Genomic DNA, 25,685 nt, shown 5'->3' with positions numbered 1-25,685 from the left:
TGTTTTGTGCTACAGTGAAAGTATAAGAATAAAAGGTTACAGTGACTTGCAAGGCTGTAACACCACTAATACTATGTTATACACCCGAAAAACAGTATTGTTAGATAAGAAATGTGGATAAAGTAACAGTTTCAGCAAATACGATAGCTCTAGTACGGGCATCCCCTGAGGCCTGGCAATCTAAAATGCATACCATATAATCCCATTTGATTCTGACTGGGGCCCTCCTTCCTCTCTCCCTGTACTTACTGTCTCTACTTAAAAATAACTATGAACATCTGTATACCAAATTTACCAAAGGCATCATTGCAATGATGTGCACCTTCTCTTTAGATACCAACAGAGCCATCATTCTTCAGTCCACCATATTAGAAATATACCACAGTTGTCAGAGTTTGTTGTACATGATGCAAACATGAAGCATACAGTAAAGTTGAATTTGATGTGTGTTTTCTGTGATTCAGACTCCAGCTGCAGCTCAAACGTTAACAACAGTGGAGAATGGCTGCAGAGGAACTTGGGAGGTTTCTCTGTCCTTGTGTCCTTCCAGGATCTTGAGATGCTCTACTCCAACTTTTCAGCGGTACTTCCTGTTGCATTGTGTCTTCTTGTCATTGTTTGTTTATTTTTATTTTTTTAATGTGTTTTAACCACGTATGTCGTTGCACACACATTTGTCTTTGTGCACATGCAGATGGAAGCTTTGCCACAGCTTACAGTCAGACAGCTGGCAGAGGTGTCCTCCACACCTGGCCAGCTCACCTCTGCTGCCCAGGTTCGCATGGTGATGAGACACATCCCCGACAAATACCTCCCTGCCTTCTTTGATGACTTCTCACCTGCTATTATGGTGAGTGTGCGTCAAACACCAGTTTTCATATCAGTATTTTGTCCTTTATTGGTAACAGGACAAAATGTTTTAGTCAGTATGAATCAAATACAGTTTATCTGCTTTGCTTTGGTACATCATAACTCATGAATGATTTAACATGAACTGACATGAGAGAAGCTCCATAACGAAAAAGTGTACATTTGGTTTTACTACATTTCTCACTAAAATGAAGACGGTGCAGTTAAACTGGCAACACCTTTCTAAATTATATTTCTAAAAGCTGCTCTTTGTTGTTTCTTTTAGGGGAAAAAATTGTTGTTTAAAACTCTCCGTCTTATTTTTTTTGTTCATATTTTCCTGCAGAATCATGAAAGCATGTTCCCCTCTTCAGTGAGGTCAGCCATGTTGCAAGTTGTGTTTGACCGGGCAAACCTCTCAGATCACTCAGTGGGAGATTCAGTTGTGTCGCTGTGGCTTCGGAACCGACTGCGCCCCCTGCTGGTCAACCTGTCGCCGCAGCATGTTGCACCTTTCTTCGCAATACTGGTGGGAAGAAACTGCAGTATTGAGCAGCAGGCGTAAGTTTATGAGGATCAACCTTATGAGTACATTTTACTGGAAATGTTTATTTTTAAATCAGATCCTTTTGGTTTTAGAAAAATGTAATTCATTGAACCACATCATTACAGTCCCCTCTATGTGATTTCACCAAAATGAAATGTATTCATTTTTATTCTATTTTATTTCTCTTATATCAGAGTCGGAGACCTGAATTCAACAATCTCCTCTCTGGCCGAAGATACACAGACAGAAATCCACAACCACATCGTTCAATCTCTCAGAGGTAAGGAAAGCACACTGAAAGGATACTGGTAACAGTTTTGGGTGGTAACATGTTACAAAATGATGACACTTGAAATAAATCATCAGGATACCCATTCCGTTGCATTAAAGTTACTAATTTAACAGAGAATCTGATGTTTAAATGTACTCTATTTAGTTTTTGACCACCAGCAGCATTATGTTTTCATGAGTGGGTTCCTGTTTTGTTTGTATCTAATGCATGCACATGAGCACGCTATCAGTTCCTGCCTGTGGTTCAAATGCCTGTATATTCAAACTCATGTCAAAAATATGAGTCATGAAAGTGGTGTAGAATTGTAAAATATATTTTAAATTCAACTTCATACAATTTTCCTCCTAAGATTAGCAATACTACTTCACCCACAAAATGACCATTTGTATATCTATTACTGACTGTGTGTTACCTTTAATTCAAGAAGAAACATTTGTTTTTCTCCCATTTCTCAATGGTGAACGGAGAATCCAAAAAAGTTGAAAATTCTTTATGAATTGAAGTAATCGGGGACTGCTTTAAACAGTACCAAAACTACATCAAAACATCTGTTGAGAAACACTCACAGAACTCGTGCAGTACTTTAGTTTACAAAATATACAAGTCCATAACCTCTTGATTTTTTAACTTAGCGGATCAAAGTGTGTTTCACAGCCGACCTCTCCCACTCTCCCTCATCCTAGGACCTATACCTCTCCACTGCTACAGCAACCACAGTTTCTACAGTTTCCTGGAGCGCTCATTCATGGGATTCCAGTTCCCCAACCTGACCACCTTCCTGTCCCTCATGCCTCATGACAGGATGCATCAGGTACGTGTCCAAAATAACAGAGAGGGTTAAAAGAAGGTTAGTTTGAGTGCCTGGGTTGAACACTGTGAGGAGGATTTATTAAATGTCTGTTGCTCCTCTAGCTGGTGAACTCCATCCCTCCATCAGCTCTTGGAGATTTTCTCAGTCGCCCTGATGTTGTCGATAACGATGCAGAGCTGTGTGTAATCTACAACAACTACGTGGAGACACCGATGTTCCTAGAAACCGTATGTACCACACACACACACACAAATGTAAACACATACAGGAATATGGGTTTGTATTTCCTTGAGTAACAATGTTACTGTGTGCAAACACTACAGGAGTCTCTACCGGTGGTGGTGCGGCGGCCCACACTGCCTTGCGTTTGGCCTATTGCGCTCAGCAGCACCGAGAGTTCAGAGGTTGATGCCTGGTTTGACCGACGCCTCCCCAACTACTTGGATTTCCTCACAAAGAGTCTGATCAGCACCAGCCACACACACAACGCCACTTGCCCAGCATTCCAAAAGCTGTATGTGTGGTTTTCACAACACGTAATTCTCCTTTTGTGAAAGTTTTTATGTGTCATGTCATTTTAGGATGTTTTTGAATCACGTGTTTTGGTTTTAGCGTTTCAGTTCTTGGTGAATACAACTACACTGTCGCAGACTTCATGAGACGAGATGTGTTCGACACCATCAGAGCCTACCTCACCTCAGGTCAGTCCACAGTATAACACAAAGCTCGTCTTTGATAACGGGTAATACTCTCCTCCAATCACTAGCACACATTCGCCCACTGAAATTACGTAGCTTAACGCATAAACGTAGCTGGCCAATCAAGAAATGCCCACCCAAAGAGCCCACAGTATATATACAGTATCTTACTCCCCCTTCAGTGAGTGGCGAAGGAGCAACAGGGCCCCTTGTCAGAGGACTCCGCCTATGCTAATCGCACCAGGGTTACAATATCATAGCCTTTATTCTGTCACACAGGCTCCGCCCGTCACTGCACTCTATAGGTTCAGTGGCTGGAGCCTGATGAATGTACACCCTGTAGTAACATAACATTGACAGGAGCTGTATGCCGGCCTCAGCGTCCTTTACACACCTAAGCTATTGGCGATTTGCCCACTGACCAGCTTTTAACCCCTGCAAGGTTAGGCCATGGCTCCACCCAGTTCGGTCGCATACTTATGTGTTTGGCGAGGGGCCCCCTACTTCTCTGCTGTGGCAGCCTATGTTAAAAAGATGTAGGTGGGCTCTGGCAACTAACCTTTAGCTAGCCAGGATCAGTGTAGCTGGGTCGATGTTATGTTGCGGCAGGGCATTAATTCACAGTGCTCCACCCACTGTACCCATATAGTTTCAGAGGGCGGAGTCTGTGTGAGATAGAACGAAGGTTACAGTATTGTATCCCTAGTTCTATTAGCACAGGCGGAGCCCTCTACCTAGGGACACTGTTGCTACTATGCTGCTCGCTGGAGAGGGTGTAGGATGCTAAGACGGTCATAAAGCTCTTATATATATATATATATATATATATGTATGTATGTATATACTTTGGGCTCCGCACATATTTTGGTAGACACATTTTATGTCGATTTCAGTGGGCTAATACGTGCTTGTGAATGGAGGAGACCATTGCCCTTAGAGTCCAGTATAGGGCTATGCCTATGCTAACAGTACTAGGATTACAATATCATAACCTTCAGTAGTGACCAGGTACCAGACTGTAAGCAGCACGTTTTGAAGACGGGCAGCTAGCCTAGCACCGGCTAATATGGGGTCACCTACTTTCTCTGATAACTTAAGTTCCAGATGTTTAGGAAGTTTTCAAGGGCAGCCGAATTATCCGCAGAGGTCTCTGTCTCTTCAAAACAAACAGCCCGTTGATTAAAACTAATAAAACTACTGACTAAAACAGTTTCAGATTAAACATAGGTGTTTTTCCAATGCTCTTGTCACAGACTAACTATGGTAGCTGACACAAAAAAAGTACATGACTCTATCTAGAGCCAGTGTTTGATTTGTCCGTTCTGGACTACTGTAGAAACGTTGCAGTGCAACATGGCAATATCTGTAGACGAGGACCTATCCTATTTCTGCCAATATACCCCCCCTACCTCCCACATACTGGACCTTTAGGTAATTCACAGTTGTCAGGAGAACAAAATGGTCCATGCTGAAAAGAGTCAGTCTCATTATATCTCAAAAATGTTTGTATTTTTATTTATTTATCTCTCAGTGAAATCCTCCATGTAAATATTTGTAATTTGTCATTGTAGCGACGGAGGCAAGGTGTTACAACTCCAGTGATCCAGAACTAAACTCCACAGCCTGGTTTGCTGAGTACATCGGCCCATTCATGCCTTTCCTCACTCTGGATGATCTTCTTATGTTTGGACCTGAGCAGGTACTGAACCAAATTTATGTCGTTTTAAACTGCAGCTCAGGTTTTGTTTACTGGGATCAAAATGAAGTTGAAGATAGATGGATTAATGACGTACAGACTGCCTTTTTAGTGTTTATACCGCCCCTCTGTCCTCTTCCACAGGATATCCAGGTGTTCACAGTGAACCCTCTGAACATCGCCCTCTTCAACCACTCTGCTTTACCTCTCAACCTCACCGAATACTACACCGTGCTCCTTTATCAACAGGACAGCAACTTCAACCCCTTACTGTGAGTTGAAACAGCCACAAACCCTTGACTCATTTGATATATACTACTAGTGCCACTGCTGGCCAGAACTATACAATAATAGTTTGTATACTGTATACTGTATATTACGTTACAGCATCAAGTGGAGGGGACACACTGGTCTCTACAGTCTCACATGCTGATAGGGTTGTACTAATCGCCAATTTAGTCGATGCCTTTGCTGATTTTAAGACAATATTTGGCTTGTTTTCCCATTAATGTAGGCTCTTAAATTAGTATTATTTGTAGGAGTAGCAGTTGTACTATTATTAAGTAAATATTAATTGTTTAGTTTCACTTCGGCATCCCCCTCATATAACAATACTTACAACACAGAGACCAGGCCTGAGTGCTCTCTGAGGTATGTGTGTGTGTGTGTGTGTGTGAGAGAGAGAGAGAGAGAGAGAGAGAGAGAGAGAGAGAGAGAGAGTAGAAGGTGGAACATTGGCTATTGCACGCAGTGTTATTGTAAGTTATTAAAGAGTTACTTTTTGACCTGCCCACCTGAACCACTATCTCTGGTCCAGACTTCGGCTCAGCCGTGCTTGCTTTCCACAGTTGTGATATGACTTTCGGCCTGATTCTTTGTGGACAATTTACAGAATACTGAGAGGGAACTGAAGTTTTGGTCAATGAGGGCAACACAGGGAGACAGAGTGAGAGAGCTGCATGACATATTGCATCTCTGCTTTTTGCAGATGATGTGGTTCTGTTGGCTTCATCACACCGTGCCCTTGAACGTGCATGAGTGTGAAGTGGTAGGGATGAGTGTCCTCCCAAGTCTAAGGCCATGGTTCCCTGCTTGAAAGTGGTGGCTTGTCCACTGGGAGAGAGTTACTGCCCCAAGTGAAGGAGTTCAAGTATCTCGAGGTGTTGTTCATGAGTGAAGGTAAATATAGAGCATGAGATGGATAGGCTGTTTGGTGCAGCATCTGCAGTGATGCGGGCACTGCGGCGGACTATTGTGGTAAAGAGAGAGCTGAGCCAGAAGGCAAAGCTTTTGATTTAACGGTCCATCTACGTCCCGACCCTCACCTATGGTCATGAGCTTTGAGTAATGAAAGAAAGATCGTGGATACAAATTGCTGTAATGAGTTTGCTCTGTAGGGTGGCTGGGCTCAGCCTTAGAGACTGGGTGAGGAGCTCAGATATCCGGAGAGGACTGCTCCTTCATGTAGAAAGAGTCCAGTTGAGGTGGTTCGGGCATCTGATCAGGATATCCCTGGAGGCCCTGGGGCAGAACCAGAACATGCTGGAGGGATTAAATATCTCATCTGGCCGGGGAACGCCTCGGGGTCCTCCAGGAGGACCTGGAAATTGTTGCTGGGGAGAGGGACGTCTGGAGAACAAGGATGGATGGATGGATTGATATTGCTTGTAGTGTTCTAATGGTGCCTATTGTAGATGTGCTTCATCTTAAATTCAAATAGTTTATCACTGATTATGATTTTTGATCATTAGCTGTTCTCGTGCCGCCTCCAGCACTTAATACCTATGTAGAGTGTGTGATGCGTGTGTACGTAGTGATGGCGCTGCATATACATGGTGATACTATCTGTGTGTAAACCGATTCTTCTCTCTCTGCAGACTTCCTCTGTTGATGCGGTGTGACGCTCCCGGTCCAGCTTTCAGCCAGCTGACAAAAGATGAAAGTATGGTAGTTCTGCACAACCTGACCACTCTCTGTACAGATCTGGACCCACAGGTAATAAACACACGCAAAAACACACATACATTAGCCAGTGTAGTTTCCTGGTGAGGCGTACATTTTTCACAAACAGACGGCAACTGATCAAGTTTTTACGTTTTTCCTCTGCAGGTTTCTTCAGCTTTGGCGGGTAACCTTGGTGACAGCATTAATGCTGAGGCCATTTCTGCCCTTGGTAATGAAAGTACCGGCTTGTCTACTGGTCAGATCAAGACAATAAAGCCTCAGGACCTGCTTAATGCCCTCACCACTCTCAGCATTGTGATGGGCTGGAATGAAGGTCAAGCCAAGGCCATTGTCCAGTCTCTGATGTCTTCAGGGGGTTTGGAGGTAGCTGCTTTCTGTTTGTCTGTCTGTCGTTGTATGTTTTATTGATTTCAGAGTAGATTTAGGTTGTGTCTGGGAGCACACCAGTCAGAATAAAGCTGCCACATCTGTCTCCTATCCTTTTCCTTCCCTCCAGATCAACAGCACGGCAACCTTGTTCATGCTGGGCTCCCTTGTTGTGGGTGTACCTGCGAAAACATTTACCGGCATCAGTGGCTCTGAGCTGATTACTGCATCCAAAGATGCTTCATTTCTGGAACACATAACAACTGCTCCACAGATCGTCCAGCAAACTTTTGTTACTCAGGTATGACAGCTTCATTTTTATATTACAGGATTTTATATATGTGGTTCAAATACACAGGAAAATAGAGTCCACATTGACAAATACCAAACTCACCGTTTAGCTTGGTTTGCCTTTTCCAAGCCTCAGCTGAGTACTAACTGATGCTACAACACACAAAAGTCACGTCATGACTTGTTGGATTAATTTGGGTGAAGGTGGAGTATTTCAACACTAACTTAACACCTCCTGAAATTTGCATTTCTGCTTACCTCTAGTGGTTTAACCTCTCACTGTGCTCCAGGGAGTAGAAGTGGACTTGAAGACACTATGACATCCCTGTTGGGTGGGGTCAAAGGTGAAACACACATTTAACCTGCCTCTCACATGCTCACCTAGATCATATCGGTGAACAGCAGCAGTGAGGTGATCATACAGAACGTTCCAGATGAAATGGCCACTCAGATCCCTCGTGCTCTGCTGCTGGGCCTCTCAAATAAGGGCAGCGTTATCGGCGAACTTAACAAGAAGAAATGGAAACGGCAGCAGGTGGGGAGGATGCAACACTAAAACACACACTTTTGCACTGAACGCACTTGCTGTACAGCATGTCATTACACACTTCTTTTTTTTTTTCATAGGTTGAGTTGTTCTTTGAGGTAATAGCTGTAGAATCTGCAACCGCAACAATTGGGAGTCCAAACAGGTAGGTTTTGAAGGAGCTTTCACTAAAACAAAAGTTTATACGGCAACTGTCCTGCAACTGGTTTTCAAACTTTGTGTGTGTGTGTGTGTGTGTGTGTAGTTTGTCATCCTCTGTGCTGCAAGGGTTCACGTGCACTGGAGTAAGGTCTATTCAAACAGTGCAGATCAAGAGGCTGATTAAAGCCTGTCGGAGAACGGGCAGCAACAAAGTCAGACTGGTGGAGACCCAGGTGAGTGTGTGTGTGTGTGTGTGTGTGTGTGTGTGTGTGTGTGTGTGTGTGTGTGTTTGTGTAAGTGTAGTTCATCACTACATTTCTTAATAGAATAATTGAAATGCAGTTAAAACAACATGTCTATGTTACACTGTTGTAGCTTCAACATTTGGTTCTTCACCTCCACATCTTTCCACCTAAAAATCACGGCTTAGTGAAACTACAGTACAAAGGAGATACTATACACAGAATTTATAACAGCTTCTCACCAACAGTTGACCTGCATGTTCAACTACATTAAAGGAGACCCAGATGCCATCAACTTCAACCTCTATCCTCACGATATGCTGCTGTACTATGAGTGAGTTTGGGCTAAAGATAGAAACAGATTTTGTTGTAATAATGTCAGATCAGTGTGTGTTAGTTACTGTCTCTCTGTGTCTTTACAGTTACTCTCTGGTGCCACAGGCCAACTGCAGGTCCTATTTTCAACAGCTGGCAGAAGCAGACTTCTCTGTTTTCTCCTCTGATCTCAGCTACATACGGGTTAATCTGTTTACTAATGCACGGAGTTGCCTGGTGAGTCCCAAAAGAACGAACAACACAAACATCTTGTGCTCCCACATTCTATGCTGAAAGAGACAAGTAAACTAAATTTAAACTGGCTCTCTCAGAAATCAAATGATGTTGAATAAACTGAACAAATTTCCTGAAGGAAGTTTAAATGGACTGTATGTGAAATTCAGAGCTTATGAGTTGTCTTCATACGCCTGTCAACATGGAGGTGACTGAGCCAGCAGCTAGCAGCTAATGGTGCTTACTCCATAAACAGTGCTAAACAATGGCAACAATGCTGACAAAGCTAACTTTTTTAACAAAAGAAGAACCAGGGTGGGCCCTACACCTCAGCGACAATGCTCTCTCCATATCAGCGGTAACAGCCGTATGTATGAGTTGAGCTAGCCAGTGGCTAGGCGTAGATTTAAAGGGGGATGTTTGTAATTGTGTAGGCCTATCGTCTGTGGGCCAGATGTAAAGCTTGAGTGACCCTGCACTAAAATGATCAGCTTTTCTGTATTTATCTGTCAGCTGTAATTGTTTTTTTAACGTGACTCTTGTCTGACTGCTGAGTGTGGCCTCCTCCTGTGTCTGTCCTTTCAAATTAAATTCCCACAGTCCAGTCATATAGGATTTGATTTATTTTGACAAGGTGCAGCTCCTAATAGAAGTTCACGCTCGCTTTTCTTCTTTTTTTTCTGCAACCAAGTGACCAATGAAATCTTGAGGACTAATGACTTTCTGTTCGAGTTAACATTTGGCTGTACAGAAAAGGCACAAATTTGGTGCACAAAAATTCACCAGGATGTAGGAAATAAAGTGTTTGATGCTCAACATTTCCTGGCGGAAGACGCCTAAACCCCTTAACCTTTCTGTTTCAATTTTGAAACAAAACCTACACCCGGCAGGACTGGCTTACCACACAACAAACCACAGAGACGCTCTGATTACAACACACACAGATCGAGCGTGGCTTAGTTCTCTCCTCAGGATGCCATTGCTCCACTTTATCTTTACATAATAAACAGTGGTTTGCTGCTGTGTTATTGCTCTGAATGTCACATACAGAACCTTTAGTGTTACTCTGGGACTAAATAAAGGTTTAAATTAAACCTCAAAGGCGGCCAGTTTACTTTTGATTTATGTTGTCTGTCACTGGAAACACATGGATCATTTAGGTATAATTTCAGTGAAGACTAAAGAGCATCAACAAGAGCACCACTGAAGTCAAGTTAATAATTTTGGTAAAGAAATCAGTCTCCAAGACAGTTTTTTCACATACAAAGAAAATGTTGTTGGGATCATTTCACTGACTTTTAAATATCTGATTTTATTTTCGGTTTTTGTGCTCCAATCTGATGACTCCTGAATTAGTCCAGGATTTCATACACGAGGTGCCTGATCCAAGGCACTTCAGAAAGGCACTTTTTAAGACATTATTATTCTATTGATATGTTGGATTAAGACTGAACCCCTGATTTAGATTGTACCCTGACCATTTTAAACTATTATAAAAAAAAAAAGATAAAATATCAGAGTGCACATTACAGTGTAAAAGCACAACTTTGAGTGTCATCAGTCTTAATGTAAATCTAAATTCAGGTGCTTTGCACATCTGTTCTTTTAATATTCCAATCTGTGGGGTGTTGGTGGCTTAGTGGATAGAGCAGGCGCCCCATGTACAAGCCTGTTGCTGCAGTGGCCCAGGTTCGACTCCAGCCTGTGGCCCTTTGCTGCATGTCATTCCCTCTCTCTCTCTCCCCTTCTTTGCTGCATGTCATTCCCTCTCTCTCTCTCCCCTTCACGCTTGGCTTTCCTATCAATTAAAGGCAAAAATGCCCCAAAAAATATCTTTAAAAAAAATACTCCAATCTGTAATTAATTTCTAATCTTAATCTCTTTATTTTCTAAGGGCATAACGACCACGAGTTTGACTGAGGATAATGTATCAGTCCTGGGAAACATGTGCTGCACTTTGGATTCGTCCTACATCGAGAACTCTGACCCATCCATTCTGGAAAAATTCAAAAACTGCCAGGATCTCACCAGTGCTCAAGCAGCAGCTGCTGAAGCTCTGCTGCAGAGCGGGACAACACAGTACGGGTACGACAACAGCAGCAATACATCTAGTTTCAGTTTTTTTTAGAACATCATTAAACCTCTTTATTGTGTCTCTATAGTATCAGCAGATTTATTTTTTACCAGCAGCTTTAAAAATCCCCCTATTTTCTTCTGTGTCTTTACAAAAAAACTAAAACATAAATCTGAATGTCAGTTTGATACCCTCTTTCTATGCCCTTTATTTTTAAATAATCAGAGCTCCGTCAACATGGGACGAAAATACACTGAAGGACCTTGGGATGTTACCGCTGTATTTGACTTCGAGCTTCTATGATAACTTTGAAAAAGTGAGTAACAAACATATGAATAAATGCGTGTAGCAGAAAAGGTGACTGCATTTCCTTTTGTCTGTGGCATTACATCACCCGTTTGGTGCTGGATTGAGATCGGTGATGTTTGGTTTTGTGTTTTGCGAGCAGAGAACAAAGCGGAGATTCTTGAGGTATTTCCTCAGAGTTCTTAGGAGCCAAGGAGTGAGCAGACAGAAGAAGAGGAATCTGAAGAGACAAATAAGAAAGTCCATTAGAAAGAAGTCAAAGCGATCCATCGGTGAGTCTCCCTCCATTATTTGCTATTTACTATTTATGAATTTACTATTTTAACTGTTTTGTTTCCTTGTGTTTTAGAAAAGGAGTGCACTGTAGGAATAATCACCCAGGTGACCATCAGCGATGAAACGTTCCCTTTCGACTATGATGACATAACCCAGTTCAACTGCTGCCTCAGCGCCTCAACCGTTAAAGACAACTTGGATGCCATCACCCAAAAGGTGGACCAGGAAGAATACCTCCAGATTGTTCTCAGCAAGTTGCGAGAGGTGGGTGACAGGAGGATGTGATTGGTTTATAAATTAATTTAAAAAGGGAACACCACCTAAATTAAGAATTACAGTATTTTATTTCTGTGGCCTAGGAAAGTTAATTCAGTATTTGTGAAAATCAGCTACTCTCTATCAAAGCCAGAAACCAGTCTCAAACTTGTAATGTCATCAAGTATAAATTCTGGAGCTGCTTCGTATACAATGAATGGGCGGCTGATGTCTTGGACCAACAGAATATTTGTTTTCTTTTTTACACCCAAATTAGCTTTAAATTGTGTTCTCAGCTCTGAAACAGAAAATGTACCCAAATATGTAGAACAATCTCCTGGCTGCTGTCAGTGTCATCTATACCATCTTTCAGCTCCAGATTTTTTGCAGTCTAGTTTTTAGAGTTGTTTATCTTTGCTAATATGTTTTGACTGCCTTAGACTGTAGGAACAACATCTTTGAATTTTAAAAATGGGAATAGTTCCCCTTTAAGCCCAGCAATAAAAGTTCAGGATTGTTTGTGCTGGTAATTTTTATTCATTTTATTAATAGGGCAAAAGAACATATTTTTCCTACAGTGCTATACAGATAGAGATCACAATTACAGTCTGATAAAAATGCAAAAACAATGATGACACCTGTAAAGCCAAGTCACGTGTAGAGCTGAAACTGGTTATAAATAATAGTTAAGTTTGGTGTTATATACATATTATAGAATGTGCCAGGAATGAGTCCCAAAACCTGGAAATGAGTTTACCACTCACAGTTCCCTCATCTCAGAGTCATTGGGTTTTTTGAATAGGTTTTTGGTTAGATGCCTAAAGTAATGTTTGTGGTTAACATAAGCTTAATAGACTTATGTTTTGTTCTATGACATAAAATCAGTAAATATCCCACTTGTGAACTTTGAAGCTTCTGTGTCTTAAAAAGAGGAATTGATAGCAAGTGGCTAAATGAGACTACAGAGTGTCATCACGCCATGCTGCGCCAAACACGGCGTTACAGTCTTGTTATGGTGGTGACGTTAGGTCATTCAACCGTAGTGTAGTTGTTTTGTAGCCAAATGTTAGCTTTTGACTTCTGGCGATTGCTTTTAGGCTGTAAAAATCATGAAAATGGTGATCATTTGTGAAGGTTATCTTGCTGAACAAAACATGTAAGTATCATAAACGTTTGTTCGTCACAGAGCTTATTTTCTGCAATAATCCAAAATCCAATGGAAACTTCACCATAGGCTTTTTGACGAGTTAACCAGTGTGATGCTAAATTCCGTGCCGGCCAAATGAAAACTGTCATCCCTAGAGCACTATACACCATGGCCACTGAGAACTCTGGATTCTGATTGCCTGGAAGGTGTGGATTAACTTTACCCATAATGCACAGGCTTTTTGGCAGTTCAAAATTCCTAGTGAATGCAGCAGTAATAATCTAGCTGGTGGTTTCTGAGGTGGACGGTGTGTCAGAAACCTTTGAAAAGTAATAAAACAACTAACTGTGGCTCACAGGAACGTCTGTATACTCTGAATAATAATATAATTTGTTAGCTAACTGGTTCACCTTGCCATCATTAATAAGTGCCACACAGTGATTTAACGTTACCTGGCTTCATGGCTGGATTAATGAGTAACAGTTAGCCAGTCATTAATGTTGAGTGCTGTAGGGGGAAAAAGAACTTAAATTAAGACTTAAATGAGGTTATCGAACAATTAATTGGCAGCCCAGGGGCCTTGTTGAAGACCCAGGATCTGGAAGTAACGACAGCAACACTTAAGCTTACAAGAAGAGCTTGGTGCAAGTGTTATTTGTGTAACCACCACCACCACCACCACCAACAGAAGTTTAAATAGCTTCTCAACAACAACAATGCAAATTTGTGTAGCAGGATGCAGCGCTGTTTTCTATTCTGAGATGAACAGCACTCAACTTATATTTTCTTCTCTTTAGGTTTCAATAATAATACAATAATACAAAAATTCAGAGGCTCGGGAACTACATTTAATGATATGAATATAATTACAAAACTGACAAAATCATATTTAAAGATCGATATACAAAAATCTGGGAGAAAATCATTTGAGGGAAATATATCAGTGCAAACGCTCCGTTTTTCTCTTTACTTTCTTTGTCTATTTGAAGTTAAAACTCCACAGAGAACTTTAAAAAATGACTTGACTATGACTCACACACACTTTTAGGCTTATGCTGCCAGCTCTGTCATCCCAGAGGATCAGGTTCAACTTTTAGGCCCAGCATCCCGTGTGGCTACCACTGATGACATCAACACGTGGACTATCACTCAGATCGACACACTCTCTGCGTTGATGGACTCGTCTAACGGAGAGTGGGACCCGACCCTGGTAAGCAAACAAGCAAAAGAGTGTGGTGTGTGTGTGTGTGTGTGTGTGTGTGTGTGTGTACACACGTATGCTTGTGTGCTCTCATGAATGAATGATTCTTCTCTTCATCCAGGCTGCGGCCGTCATCACAAAGTATCTGAGCAACGAAGGAAACACACTGGGCAAAGCTGAGCTCAATGCAATCGGAGGAACCAACCTGTGCTCCCTGGACACCAACGTTTTGAATACCATCTCCCCAGAAAGCCTCAAGTAAGAAGTCAGGACTGTGTGTGTGTTTGGATGATTGTTACGCTGGTATTAGTTGGTAAAAAACTCTCTTTTTGGATTAAGCACATTATTTATTATTTACAATTGAAGAAAATCAATTGTTTCATTAAAGGATCAATTGCATTGCATCCATTTTTAACTTTTGTAGCAAATATGGAAGCTGAAAAATTGTAATGAAACATGTAATACTCCCCTGCTTATGTCACACGAGTTAATTAATTTGTCGTCCTTTTTTTTAATTTATTTTTGTTTATTTGTTTATTTTTTATTATTTTTTATGTATTATAAGTGTAGATATATTTTTAAATTATAATTATGTGTATATATATATATATTTAAAATTCTTTTTCATTAATTTAATTATTTATTTATTTTTCATTTTTGTCTTTTATTTCCTTTTGCTGGTTTGACTTTCTCTGTTTCTGTGTTGGTGGGTGGGGTTGTTTTCTTGGTTGGTTCTGTGTTTGTTTTTTGATGCGCTGTGCATCTTATTGAATTATCACTAAAAATACCTTGTTTAAAAAAAAAAACCACTCTCTCCCAAAAAAGAAAAAAATAGTTTGCTTACAACAAAGTAGAGAACTAAACTAAACCAAACTAATAAAATCATATTGCATTTATTTGCTGTTCAAGTTAAAGTTAATCGTTTCAAGATCAGACTAAAAACCCAGTAAACAAAGGAAAAAAGAATATAAAGGAAAAATTGGTAGCAGATATTCTTTAACACAGTTAAGAATTTATTAAATTTAAAAAATCCCGATAAAATTGAAGCTTTTCAGTCAAAAATAACTTGTGATTTTCAAAAAGTAAACTTTTCACCTGCTGGGTTGAGTGTGCAGTTTTCTTGTCTCTTAGAGAAAACAATAGAAAATCACTCACAATCAGACCTTCAACTTCCAGTTTTGACGTATAGTAGGGATAATCTGACACATATGAATGTACTTAAATCATAATAATGGTACTTAAAGTTTAATAAAATATTAAGGGAGTTCCAGTGTGTGGGCACTTGTATGTTCTATTGGTTTTTTTGGCATGCAGCACCTACTGTGCCCACCAAAGGTTTTTTGGACCTGCCCACTTCTCGTCTCTCACTCGGTGTGTTTGTGTCTCCTGCAGAGAAGCTGACGCCCTGACAGTGTCTAACTGCACCGAGGAGAAAAAGAAAGCACTGTTCGAGATCGCCAAACAAGCATTTCCCACAGACACCCGCTCCCGCTCAACTGCCCTTGTTCCTGTCTCCACTTACCAGCTCATACAACCTTACCTTGGTAGGCAAACAGACCCACACTCGCACGTCCATACTGCATGCAGGAAAACATCATGTGAACAAAAAGTGTTGATGCTGTTCATTTCTTTCCTGGCCTGCAGGTGGCGCAGACTTAGCGTATGTCCAAAATTTGGCAGCCTCCAATATCAGCATGGACATGGCTACCTTTACCAGTCTCATTGAGAACGTTTTACTGGTTAGTGGTGTGTGTGTGTGTGTGTGTGTGTGTGTGTGTGTGTGACTGTATTTTAGTGGGCAGCAATGCCTCAGAGGACTGAAGCAGGCTACTTGTAAAGTTCAGCAGTTGCTAAACTTGGCCTGCATGCTAAGTGTGTGTTTATTTGCATGTTAATATAACATTTCTCTGCTCTGTTCACCGCAGACCCTGACTGTTGATGAAGTTCGAGATCTTCTTGGCACCAACCTGCCAGATTTAAAGTCCTATGAAAACCAAACTGTGATACAGACCTGGACCAGCAGACAGCTACAGAGCGACCTTGACAGACTGGGAGTGGGGATTACAGGGGGGGGCAGTGCTGGCTCAACACCCTCCTCTGTGACCACCCCCAACTCTGTGACCACCGCCGCTGGCTCTGCAACCACCCCCAACTCTGTGACCACCGCCGCTGGCTCTGCAACCACCCCCAACTCTGTGACCACCGCCGCCGGCTCTGGAACCACCCCCAACTCTGTGACCACCACCGCCGGCTCTGGAACCACCCCCAACTCTGTGACCACCGCCGCCGGCTCTGGAACCACCCGCAACTCTGTGACCACCGCCGCTGGCTCGCTCTGGAACCACCCGCAACTCTGTGACCACCGCCGCTGGCTCTGGAACCACCCGCAACTCTGTGACCACCGCCGCCGGCTCTGGAACCACCCGCAACTCTGTGACCACCGCCGCCGGCTCTGGAACCACCCCCAACTCTGTGACCACCGCCGCTGGCTCTGCAACCACCCCCAACTCTGTGACCACCGCCGCTGGCTCTGCAACCACCCCCAACTCTGTGACCACCACCGCTGGCTCTGCAACCACCCCCAACTCTGTGACCACTACTGCCTCCCCAACCACCTCCAACTCCATGACTACTACCAGCTCTCCAACCACTGCCAGCCCTGCTGCCCCCAACCCCTCAACAACAAACACCACTTCAGGTGAGTACTGAGAAGTTCGCTATATCTGGATAGCTGATGCTGCCACTGTTGTGTGTGGTTTAATTGGGAAAACTGTCATCATGCACATGTTGCCAGTGCCGGCTGTGTGGGTGTGGGAGTGTGCGTGATGTGTCGGCTTATTACATTTTGTTGGTTTTGTGTGATAGGACGGGTGGCTGTGATGTTGTCATCAGCTGTCCGCTAAGTGTATATACAGTTTGTGTGATGATGATGTGATTTGTAAGGAGGGTTTGCATTTTGCTGAAGAAAGTAGCTGTTTGTTTCGGAGATAAAACTCCTGTGCTGTTTTCTCTTGCATTGGCTCAAATACCCTGTGTGTCCCCCAGTGACTCAGGGAGGCTCAGGGAATAAAATTTGTAGCTTCAGGGAGGGTAAACAAAGTCACACTCCAGCTATCCCCTTCCTCTGATAAACAAAGAACGGTTCCTTATTGCCTGGGACTGTGTTTTAATCAAGTCAGCTAAATGTTTAACACTTAACTCAGCTGGACACAGGTCTCATTCATGACATGTTAGTAAATCTGTGAGTAAATTTGCATATAAAATACCTTGGCCCTGAAAACCTACTCCGGATTAATGAATGCCACGGAATACTCGTATTTGATCATAGGCACGTGTGCATGTTCATGAATGCCAATCAATCGTAAATTGACAGCATGCTCCTGCTGGTCAGCAATTAGCATACATCCCCACCCATGAATGGATAGGTGCATCCTGTCGACCTGAAAACATGGAGCAAACAAAGAAAGAGGGAGAGAGAAAAAGAAAAACTTGTCAGACGCTGAGACTTAAGTTCTTGTAGGTGAAGGCTTGGAAAGAGGTATTGGGTGCCGTTAACTCTCCAAAACTGTCCAAAAAGTTAAACGAAAATAGCTCGATATGAAACTAGGTGTGAGAAAAGAACGCACAAGTACACACAAAAAACACAACAGCTACAGGAGGCTCTTCCCAGTCACAGCTCTTTGCTGCAGACGAGCGCGTTGCTTACATCATCGGAGAGACCTCTCTGTCAGTTTGCCCCGAGCCTCAGCATGTTTGTCACTGTTGTGAAATTAAACCACCATTTAAACATCTTAATACAGGCAGTCTAATGTCGGCAATAATCCACCGACAGGCGTAAAACCACACCGTCTCACTCCAACTCTCTGCCAGATTCAGATTCACCAGCTTAAATTAAACAAAAATGACATGCAGTTTGGGGCTGCGGTGCGTAAAGAGGGCAGAGGAGGAGCGTGTTGGTTTGTTATTTTATTTATTCAGAGAACAGCGTTTTCCAGTTTTGTATTAAAGTTGATTTAAATAACTCGTTCACATTTTTAAGAACCCTAATCTGAAGCTCAAAAAATCTGCTAAATGCCAACTAATTTAAATAAATGTTACATTTCGAATCTTTTGTCATGTTTAACTTACTTGTTTCAAAGGCATCTGCGTATTGTGATCATAACAGTAGCATATGAAACTGTAATTTCTAATGACAAGCAACATTTATGTGCAATGTCTTATTTACACAAGCACTACGAGCAGGCAGAAGCAGAAGCAGGTGTAGATTTTGTTAGTGCCTACAAGAAGATCGGAGCTACTGATACACTGATGAATGCCGAAATACACATAAATTTCCTTCTGCAAACAGTTTACACACAAATTTGTTCGTGTCATGAATGAGACCCAGTGTTTTTAAAGAACTCATGAAGCTAACGTTACTGTAATTAGCTGTCTAGCTACAGCTAGCTTGTCATTTCAGCCATCCAGTCATGAAGCGTGCTTTTCCTGTGTCTGAAATCAAGGACTCCTTTTTCCAAAATTGCTTAAAATGTGGAGTCGTAAATCTGCAAATGTTATTTAAAGAAACATTAAAAGAAGAGAGTTTGACAGGCATAGACACAGGAGGAGGAGGTGGAGCTTAGCAAATGGTCAGTTAGGGTGCTGATAGACTGAGGGCTAATTTTCCTAATAAAGTGGAAAATACTTTAATGTAGGAGCTTCAGTGACACTAATTGCTGATCTTAGTTGAACATTAGATGAATATATGTTGGTATTTGGATTTATTATTAGCGCTTCACTGATGTCTAATGTGGGTTTACGTCTCTGTTTCAGGTAACAATGGCATCCAAGCAGACGCTGGCCTCTCCTTCCTCGCTCTCCTCACGCTCCTCATCACTTCTCTTGTATGAAGAAACGTGTGGCTGATTATTGTAACTGATGAATATATATCACAGAAGGAAATACTGTAGCTACATGCTACGTTGCATTGCTTACTACGAAGAAAATGTTTAATGTGCAATAACAATATAGCAGATTTAAAATAATGTATTCTTTTAAACTGATTCTTCTGTAGTGTGTATGTTTGCTCTGAAACTTTTTCATACTTTATTTTAGACTCATATATTTACTTGATTTTGTGTTTTTTTTCTTTGATAAAAAGGTTTAACAAAAAAATGAAGGTGACAGTTTCTGCTGTATTTGTGTAGCTGTAATCCTGTGTTACTTTGAGGTAGCACTTATTTTAGGCAGGCCTACCCTGAAAATTAATTACATGCCTGAAGCTGAATGAGATTAATAATAAATGCATATTGTACATGATTAACAATCACAGAAGCTCGTCACTTGCTTGGTCACAGTTTGTTCAAGTTATTCAAGGGAAAAAGTTGTTACAGAGGGTCACGTCATTTCATCTGTGTAGTAAACCCATCTAAAAATGTAGTTACAAAATGACCGTGAATATACATATATTTACAAAGTCTCGCTTATTGAGTGACCGCCATCTGTTTCTCCAGTCTAAGTCTGTAAAACTGTTAAGCCAGCAAATAACAAGACACATAACAGTGTTAGTGGCAGCCTTTATTACGGTCAGATTCAGTATAATTACATTTTCTTATTCAACAGTGGTTCATTCAGGAGCAAGCTGCTGTCTGGTGTACTGGAGGATGTGTTGGAAGTTTTACCTTAGGACAGACACTATGTCAGTTAGGGCTGCAACAAACTATTATTCTCATCATCAACTAATCTGCCAATTAGTTCCTGTAATTATTCGATTAATTTTGTCGATAAAATGTCTGAAAAAAAGTTCCCAGAGCCTGAGGTGACGTCTTCAAATTCAGTTTACCATCATGCCCGACAAGGTACAGCATCAAATTCTTACATTTAAGAAGCATGAAAGTAACAAATTTTTCACTAAAAAAAAGATTAAATTGATTGTTTCATTATCAAAATAATTGCCAGATAATTTTCTTCAGTTGATCCGCTGTCAGTTAATGGACTTATTGTTGCAGCTGTCAGTTATAAGCGTTTATACACGCCAAGCTCAGTCTTGCAGGTGGGACAGGTGTGCTTTGCATCTTTCAGTCGGTCCACACAGAACGGGATGAGACAGCAACCTAAGACAAAACTGGAGAGGACAGCAGCTAATGTCAGGACTCAAACAAAATATGATATAAACATATTATTTTATCATAGGATGGGTAAAGTTTTCATGCATTCCACAAGTTTGTATTAACATGCTGATGTTTACATGACAGTTAGCATTATCGAAACACAGATCAGCCCAAGTACAGCTGAGGCTGACGTAACTATTTTGAGATAAAGGAATAGTTCAGCACTTTGGCAAGTGACAGAGTCAGGATGAGGTGAGCTGAGTTTGGACCTAGAGCCAGGAAGCAACTAGCTTAGCTTAGCTTAGCACTGACAAACGGGGGAAACTTATCTGGCTCTCTGCAAAGTTAAACGAATTACCGCCTTGTGGTCGTATGCCTCCAGGAACCAGTCAAGTTGCACTTAGTTTACATCCTTGTCTGTGAAAACATGAATGCTTCACACACACACCTCCCCCCAACCAAGATTAGTGTCATTCATTCAGTATCCGACCAAATGTCTTGCCTTCTTTTTCTGAGTTAGGTTGAATAATGACCAGAATGTGTTTTTTCAGAACATTATGATGTCACAGTGAAGGTGACCTTTGACCCTCTGGATAGAAAATGTCATCATTTTATCCCGTTAGACATTTGTGTGAAACTTTGTCGTAATTAGCGTATGAATTCTTATTATGTGGCCAAAAAGTTCATTGTTGAATCCTTGTGGACGTTTGTGCCAAATAAGAAGAAATTTCTCCAACGCGTTCTTGAGATATCGCGTTTATGAAAATGGAAAGAACTGGTTCGGAGACATTAAAATGCTTTTCTCCATTCTTCATCCATCCATCCATCCATCATTTTCATCCGCTTATCTGGGGCTAAGTCACAGGAGCAGCAGGCCAAGCAAAGCACCCCAGACATCCCTCTCCCCAGCAACGCTTTCCAGCTCCTCCTGGGGGACCCCGAGGTGTTCCCAGGCCAGATAAGATATGTAATCCCTCCAGTGTGTTCTGTGTCTGCCCCGGGGCCTCCTACCAGTGGGACGTGCCTGAAACACCTCTAACAGGAGGCACCCAAGAGGCATCCTGATCAGCCCGAACCATCTCAACTGACCCCTTTTGACGCGAAGGAGCAGCGGCTCTACTCCGAGCTCCCTGCAGATGTCTGAGCTCCTTACTCTATCTCTAAAGCTGAAAACAAAACATTTCTTGACCAACAGATCTCCCTGTAGGACGCAGCATCTCTACTGACTGACTGGCAGCTGCGACAGTAAGCACTTGTTATTTTCCAAGGAATGGTGAGAGCATTTTGCTCCCCAGGACCCAGCTCACTTTTCCCCCTTGCTATCAGCCTTTATGCTAAGCTAATGGCTAATTCACAAACACAGTAGTGGTATATCATCTTCTAACTCTTGTTAAAGGAAAGTGTTTCCCAAAATGTCAAACTATTTCTTTATGTAACCCGCACATCCAACACTACCTCAGGCCAAATCTCACAATGTTTGTTCCCTAGTAAGGCTCTAAGAACAGCAGTTTTTTATGGTGGTATAAAGCCTCACTGGGCCTTTAGCATGGCTGCAGACTTGTCTTCTTTATTAATATTATAAAGTGTATTGTTTTTATAACCTTTCTTACCCACAGAAGAAGAGTCCTCCACAGAAAAGATAGGTGAGCAAACCAGAGGAGTAGTCCACCTTGGAGAGAACCATCTGATTGCACTTAGGACAGGCAACCTGAACCGGACTGTCTCCCAACGGGCCGACTGTCACTAGATACAATGAGGATGGAGAAGGAAAATAAAGTGAGGAGAAAGTAGTGAATAGAATTAGATTTTCAATGAAGTTACAGGAAGTTAGAGCGACTTAATGTGATAAGGATAAACCCACTGGTCTACAAGAGTTGTGTTGTGACTGACCTCCTTTGAATCACAGACAGTATAAACTCACCAACAGGCACTTGTCCATTTGCCATCGTTCCTGTAAATTGGTCATATCAAAGATGTCCATAAACAGGCTGCAACATGTGCATACTAGAGACAAACCCATGAAATAAAAACAAGATTTAAATGTAATGATATTTGTAAATAATTTATGGTGATCACAAATGTGTCTCCTTATTCAACTGGTGGTTACTGGCTGCGTCTGTCTCAACATAATAATTAAAATATAAAAGAAATGTCATTTGAACAAAAACTCTAAAAGACGGACTAATTATATTTATTCAATTTTGGCTGTATTTTTAACAGGGTGGATTTTGTTTATGTACAGGAAAATGTGTGATCGCTATAATTTTTTTAAATTCTCTTTTTATTATTATATACCCACATATATACATATAGAAAAGGGCACTGATTTCTAGATACTATACTTCAATCCCTCACATCTACATGGGCATATCCTTGCTTATTTGTCCTCCTGTGTACTTACAGATCCATATCTACCTACACTTATATATCCCTATCTGTCTACACCTCTTCCATCAGTCATTTCAGACAGAACAGGAAAGAAAGAAAAGAAAACAAATACTAAAATAAAGATAAGATCATAAAACTGCCAAAAAAAGAGAACATTATGATGTCACAGTGAGGTTGACCTTTGACCATTTGGACATCATCACTTCATCATTTTATCCTGTTAGATATTTGTGTGACACTGTATTGTAATTAGTGTATGAATTTTTGAGTTATGGCCAAAAACGTGTTTTTTGAGGTCACAGTGACCTTTGACCACAAAAATCTAAGCAGTTCATTATTGAGTCCAAGCTAACGTTTGTGCCAAATTTGAAGAAATTTCCTCAAAGCAGTTTAGAAATATCATGCTCATGAAAATGGAAAGAAAACAAGGGAAAAAAAGACAACGAAAAATACTAAAATAAATAAAAATGAGATAATAAAACTGCCAAAAAATAAACATTATGTTGTCACAGTGAGGTTGACCTTTGACCTTCTGGATAAAAAATGTCATCACTTCATCATTTTATCCTGTTAGACATTTGTGTGAAGCTTTGTTCTAATTAGTGTATGAATTTTTGAGTTATGGCCAAAAACGTGTTTTTTGAGGTCACAGTGACCTTTGACCACTAAAATCTAAGCAGTTCATTATTGAGTCCAAGCTGACGTTTGTGCCAAATTTGAAGAAATTTCCTCAAAAAGTTTTTGAGATATCGTGCATGACAATGGGAAGAAAACAAAAGGAAAAAGACAACAAAAAAATACTAAAATAAATAAAAATTAGATAATAAAACTGCCAACTTTATTTCAGCATATGAATCGGGTTCAGTTTGTAAGCTAATTTCAAAATTAAATTGGGGAGTGGAAAATGTAACAGTAAATAATACATTATATATATAAAGGAGATGTAGGAGAAAGAGGCAAATATCCAGCTGTCAGTGGACGATTGGGAGGAGATCAATGGGCAACAATGGCAAACAACTTGCTCCTCATCCTGGAGAGAATATGGATTGAAAAATGTTCAAAAATCAAGATGCAAGGTGCTGGAGATTATGTGGAGCAAATACAGCAGATCATTTTCATGTTTTCTGTGGCTGCCCCTCCATCAGCCTGTACTGGATGGAGCTAAAGAAAAGTATGTCAAAAATCCTGAGGGTAAAATTTCCATTTACATTTGAGGTAATATATTTAGGGAAAATAAATATAGGTCTTACAAAAAAAGCTGTCAACAGAAAATGACTGAAGACAGAGGTACCTACGACCGAGGACTGGGTGGATGTAACACATGATATATACGTGATGGAGGAGTTGACTTTTTCTTCCAGATTGGAACTGGATACATTTTATAGAATTTGGCAAAACTATATTGAGCACATGTCGCCAAGCATATCGGACTTCGTATGAGAGACTGTGTAAATCAAAGAATCTCTTGGTTCATTGCTACAGCTGTTTGAAATGTTCTTTAACTTGATCGCATGTGTTGCGCATGAAGGATGGAGGAAAAGGACGGAGATTTATTTTTTCCCCCTAAATTTTTTACAAATCGACACTCATATTCAAATTCTATAAACATGCATTTGTCAATAGAATCAAGACGGATATAGTATTTTTTTGGGAATGCAAACAAGTTCACAACGTAACAGGACAACTAACAGACACCCACTGAAATCCTATAAACACTGATAATATAAGTTTTAAAAATGTACACTAAGTTTTTCAAATTAAGAGGAGTACTTACAGTATGTGCAGAGGAAAGTCTGACAGCAGAGAGGATTGTCTTTCAGTGTGGGATACACCTTCCCTGCCAACCTTGTTTACTTCCCCAGAAGTCATGGGACCACTGACCCAACCCTGTTACCACTGAGCAAGGAAAATACTTTATAACACCCTTCCTATTTCCCAGATCCGTGCACCTGGATTGTCTCCGAAATACAATCTAACCTTTAACATTGTTTTATGGTTTATCAGTTAGAGTTTGCCTCTTCTTAGCTGCCTCTGTGCACCATGTCCTGTAGGAGAGATGCTATGATGTCTGTGTATTTTGGTATTCAGGTCACACACCAAGATTTACATAAATGTGGTGACAGTTATAACTATAACTGAATGACTGTGGAGGTGTATGTAGTTTTTGTGTAAACATCTGGTAAACATATAAAACATCTGTGTGGCCGAGAGACTTGCAGCATATAAAACTCACTATGTACAAATAACCTTCTATTCAGGCTCAGATTAACAGCACATGACTCCTGCTGCTCCAAATTAAATCAGGCTTGTAGCTCTTCACTGAACACAGTAGTACGGTATTTTTCTTCAGCACTGCCCACTGGTTCCTGAAATGTAAATAATTTAAATGTGGCCACAAATATAAAGAACCCCAAATTGTGCCTTTAGTGGTCACAAGACTAGAAAAGAGCTATACAAGTGCACTTGATTTACCAAAATATGACTCTACAAAAAGTTTCCTGGCTGACCTTGCCCCTGATGAGGAGTAAACTGAGCCTAGGGATAGGGAACAGAGCCAAATGGGGGTAAATGTTATACCCTGTTCTTTTTACTTCTCCTCCTCATATTCATGTTTTATGGATTTCCGTTTCTGTAAACTTTCCCGCTGCTCGGTCCAAATCCACAAGAGGAGTTGAAGCCCTTTCTGTGCTCCGTTTATAGAAGCATGGCACAATGGTTTTAGGTCTAAAATTCAAAATATCACATCAGTTCAGTGCTAAAATTCCCATTTTAGTTTCTTTACACTGGTTTTCCATCAGGTTCAGGCTTCACTTTAAGATACTTGTTCTCACCTATACTAGACCCCTCTACGGTCAGGCACCTGAATACATTAGTGATCTCCTCCATCCATATATTGTCAGTCGGTCCCTGAGGTCTTCAGAGCAGGACCCACCAGCTGTCCCCTGCTCCAGACTC

General features: G+C 41.1%; 1 protein-coding gene across 2 annotated transcripts in view; it reads left to right on the top strand.

Annotated features, from left to right (window-relative positions):
- The window catches only part of LOC126390909 (uncharacterized), a 50,327-nt gene extending 30,776 nt beyond the window's left edge, over positions 1–19,551 (top strand). For both annotated transcript variants that reach the window (XM_050045417.1, XM_050045416.1), the window contains exons 38-65: positions 465–583; positions 695–850; positions 1,196–1,410; positions 1,591–1,676; positions 2,372–2,499; positions 2,601–2,726; positions 2,823–3,013; positions 3,112–3,200; positions 4,769–4,896; positions 5,038–5,165; positions 6,771–6,888; positions 7,003–7,221; positions 7,355–7,525; positions 7,901–8,050; positions 8,143–8,207; positions 8,307–8,436; positions 8,694–8,779; positions 8,868–8,997; positions 10,889–11,079; positions 11,294–11,384; positions 11,517–11,646; positions 11,724–11,914; positions 14,101–14,262; positions 14,375–14,511; positions 15,646–15,797; positions 15,898–15,992; positions 16,179–16,951; positions 19,066–19,551. In XM_050045417.1, coding sequence (XP_049901374.1) covers positions 465–583; positions 695–850; positions 1,196–1,410; positions 1,591–1,676; positions 2,372–2,499; positions 2,601–2,726; positions 2,823–3,013; positions 3,112–3,200; positions 4,769–4,896; positions 5,038–5,165; positions 6,771–6,888; positions 7,003–7,221; positions 7,355–7,525; positions 7,901–8,050; positions 8,143–8,207; positions 8,307–8,436; positions 8,694–8,779; positions 8,868–8,997; positions 10,889–11,079; positions 11,294–11,384; positions 11,517–11,646; positions 11,724–11,914; positions 14,101–14,262; positions 14,375–14,511; positions 15,646–15,797; positions 15,898–15,992; positions 16,179–16,951; positions 19,066–19,069 — 4,361 coding nt within the window. In that variant the 3' untranslated portion in view covers positions 19,070–19,551. The remainder of the gene's footprint in view (positions 1–464; positions 584–694; positions 851–1,195; positions 1,411–1,590; positions 1,677–2,371; positions 2,500–2,600; positions 2,727–2,822; positions 3,014–3,111; positions 3,201–4,768; positions 4,897–5,037; positions 5,166–6,770; positions 6,889–7,002; positions 7,222–7,354; positions 7,526–7,900; positions 8,051–8,142; positions 8,208–8,306; positions 8,437–8,693; positions 8,780–8,867; positions 8,998–10,888; positions 11,080–11,293; positions 11,385–11,516; positions 11,647–11,723; positions 11,915–14,100; positions 14,263–14,374; positions 14,512–15,645; positions 15,798–15,897; positions 15,993–16,178; positions 16,952–19,065) is intronic.
- Positions 19,552–25,685: the final 6,134 nt, after the last annotated feature.

Source organism: Epinephelus moara, chromosome 5, assembly GCF_006386435.1.
Source record: "Epinephelus moara isolate mb chromosome 5, YSFRI_EMoa_1.0, whole genome shotgun sequence".
Classification (NCBI taxonomy): Eukaryota; Metazoa; Chordata; class Actinopteri; order Perciformes; family Serranidae; genus Epinephelus; species Epinephelus moara.
Note: the sequence above shows the minus strand (reverse complement) of the source record. Positions and strands in the feature narration are given on the sequence as shown.